At 36.4% G+C, this 2,426-nt stretch overlaps 1 protein-coding gene across 1 annotated transcript; it reads right to left on the bottom strand.

Annotated features, from left to right (window-relative positions):
- Window positions 1-335: 335 nt before the first annotated feature.
- On the bottom strand, window positions 336-2,420 carry LOC107578151 (voltage-dependent L-type calcium channel subunit alpha-1F-like). Its single transcript, XM_016264134.1, has 3 exons — window positions 1,783-2,420; window positions 1,574-1,686; window positions 336-761 (listed from the first exon to the last, which is right to left on the bottom strand). The coding sequence occupies exons 1-3, from the start codon at window positions 1,802-1,804 to the stop codon at window positions 336-338; spliced, it is 561 nt and encodes a 186-aa protein (XP_016119620.1). The 5' UTR covers window positions 1,805-2,420.
- Between the last annotated feature and the right edge of the window lie 6 nt (window positions 2,421-2,426).

Raw genomic sequence — 2,426 nt, 5'->3', positions numbered from 1 at the left:
AAGGGGGTCTGAATACTTTCCGTACCCACTGTATATGTATGGATAATCAAGTAATCCTAAATTGCTTCAGTCCAGTAATTGTTCATCTTGAAATATTACAAGCAATATAAAATCAATAGATTTCACAGCAAAAGTCACGTGAACCACAACCTGAAAGGGGGGAATTTTTACAGTTATACTAAAAGGCTTTTCATTTACTTTTCAAAGATCATGTTGATAATTTAGAGGCCTTAGAACTTAGAAAGTAGGCTTTATAGGGGTTATGTTTCCTCTTTTGTTAATCACAGCCAAAAAGCTAAATTAAGTCTATGCTTCACTGCTGTAAAGCAAAAAGTTCAGCTTGAATAGTTTTTATAGCCACTGTACTTGCACAAATAACAACTATCCTTATTACTTATTTTCAGGCAAAATGGTAATTTTATACACCATTCAAAAAGCGTATTTACCGACTCCACGAGGCTGTCAGCGCTTCCCTTCTCTATGTATTGGCTGTGTTGGGACGGCACTCTGAGAGTGGTGTACGCTCGAGGCTGCTGGGCCACGCTTGCCATTCCACTGCCAATCCATCCGGGACGGGCCGATGCCGGCAGACTGGCGCTGCCATTGGTGTCGCCCCACATTGCCTGAGTGCCCCCCACCTCGTTCACCAGAATGAGGGGGGCGTAGAGGAGACGGCCCCGTCTGGCCTGGTTGTTTGCCCAAGAGGCCGAAGAAACTCCAGATGAAATGCTGCTCCGCCGTGAGTCGTAGCTGTTGTTTGTCTGTTGGAGCAGGTACGTAAATCATTTTATTTTTTTGTGTGGAAAAATTTAAACTGTCATAATTTAATTATATTTAAATATATTTAATTAATTTAATTTAAATAATAATGTAATTTATTTGCACAATGTTGATTTTGTTTAAAGTAAATTGCTGCTGTATTTTCAAAATGATACACTACATATTTTCAACACTTTAAAGCCTGAATTATGAAATAAAATACAAAGAAAATTAATTTAATGAATTTTCTGTCTATTGTTTAATTGAACTGACTGAACCTAAGATGTTTTTTTTATTGCATACTTAATGTTGCATACTTTTTTAAAAATGTAATTTGTTTTCTTTGCATTATATTTAATAAGGCCTTTATAGTAATTTATTGACAACATTTTTTTATTACATTTACAATCCACGAAACCTATTTTGCTATGCGTTTATAGTTTCATCAGTGACAGGATAAGTATATTGTAAATATAAATATAAAAATGTTTATTTAATGTAATATATAGATTATATTAATATGAATAATAACCATAATCATATAAATTAAATTTGTAGCATGAATATTATTATAGCAAAAATCATTAATCAAGAAGTTAGAGCAGACTGCATTTATAAATAAATAATATAGATATACATTTTAGCTCCTACTCAAATAGCATGTTTTGTATATAATTCATTTAAAATAATGATTAAAGGATTTTTATTATGGTAACCGTAATATATCATTAAATAAACTACAATGATGACTGAAATAAATATACTGCAAATGCCTGCTATACAGTAAAGTATGGATCATTTTGGGGATGTGTACCTGTGCTTGTGCCCTGCAGGGTGGGGAGTTTTGATGGTAAGTGCCTGGAATGGGCAGATCTTCATTACTGGTCTGCCTTCTCAAACACTGGATGTTGAAGTTTGGCTTTCGACCTGACAGATACAGGAAAGAATAAACAATGTTAGATTCACTGAAGAGCTGAACACGTTATATTGTGTGCAGTGCAGAAATATAGTAGTTGGTTTTACCTAAGGGAGTCGGGGGAAGCATACGTCGCCGTGCAGAGAAACCGTTGCCGTTGTATCCGTTAGCATTGTATCCATTAGTATGGTAACCATTACCATTGTATCCATTGCTGCTGTAGCCGTTGCTGGAGTAATGGTTCCCTGGATAACCAGTCCCATTGTTACCATTAACATTGTAGCCATTTCCAGGGTAACCATTGCCATGGTAGCCACCAGCATCTTGGCTGTTGCCTTGGTAACTGTTGTTGTCAATGTTACTGGGCTGAACTGGCGCCACACTTTCACTGCTCACATTAAGTGCTGGTGTTTGTGCTGGAGGAACCTCCGGAAACCACGGTCTGTTCAAACATCAACACAAACTCAGACAGATATATTCATTTGTGAGCAAAGTTTGTCAAATATGAGAAAGTCCCTTCTGTTTGAGTCATGTAAAGGTCCCAATATACTCACAGCGAAGTTCTTTTTTATTCTTCGTTTAGGGGTAAAAAGAAAATTGAAATACCTTTGCAGTGGTTTACTGTTAGCAACACTGACCACATTTGTTAAGAGCAGTGTTAAGATGTGCTGCGTGCTTTAATCTCAATAGCAATATAAACACACAACTAAATGACAGCCGTGAGAAAACAGCAGTTAAGAAAGCATCTGAT

Source organism: Sinocyclocheilus grahami, unplaced genomic scaffold (genome assembly GCF_001515645.1).
Source record: "Sinocyclocheilus grahami isolate Dianchi unplaced genomic scaffold, SAMN03320097.WGS_v1.1 scaffold9116.1, whole genome shotgun sequence".
Classification (NCBI taxonomy): domain Eukaryota; kingdom Metazoa; phylum Chordata; class Actinopteri; order Cypriniformes; family Cyprinidae; genus Sinocyclocheilus; species Sinocyclocheilus grahami.
The sequence above is the reverse complement of the archived record's forward strand: the minus strand, read 5'-3'. Positions and strand labels throughout refer to the sequence as shown.

What these genes read in the sequence shown, in the direction of transcription:
- LOC107578151 (XM_016264134.1), bottom strand. Translation starts at nt 1,804, where the DNA reads ATGCTTCCCCCGACTCCCTTAG. An exon ending in GCTTCCCCCGACTCCCTTAG is followed by an intron (nt 1,687 to 1,782) that starts GTAAAACCAACT and finishes TGTATCTGTCAG; the next exon opens with GTCGAAAGCCAAACTTCAAC. An exon ending in CCTGCAGGGCACAAGCACAG is followed by an intron (nt 762 to 1,573) that starts GTACACATCCCC and finishes CTGCTCCAACAG; the next exon opens with ACAAACAACAGCTACGACTC.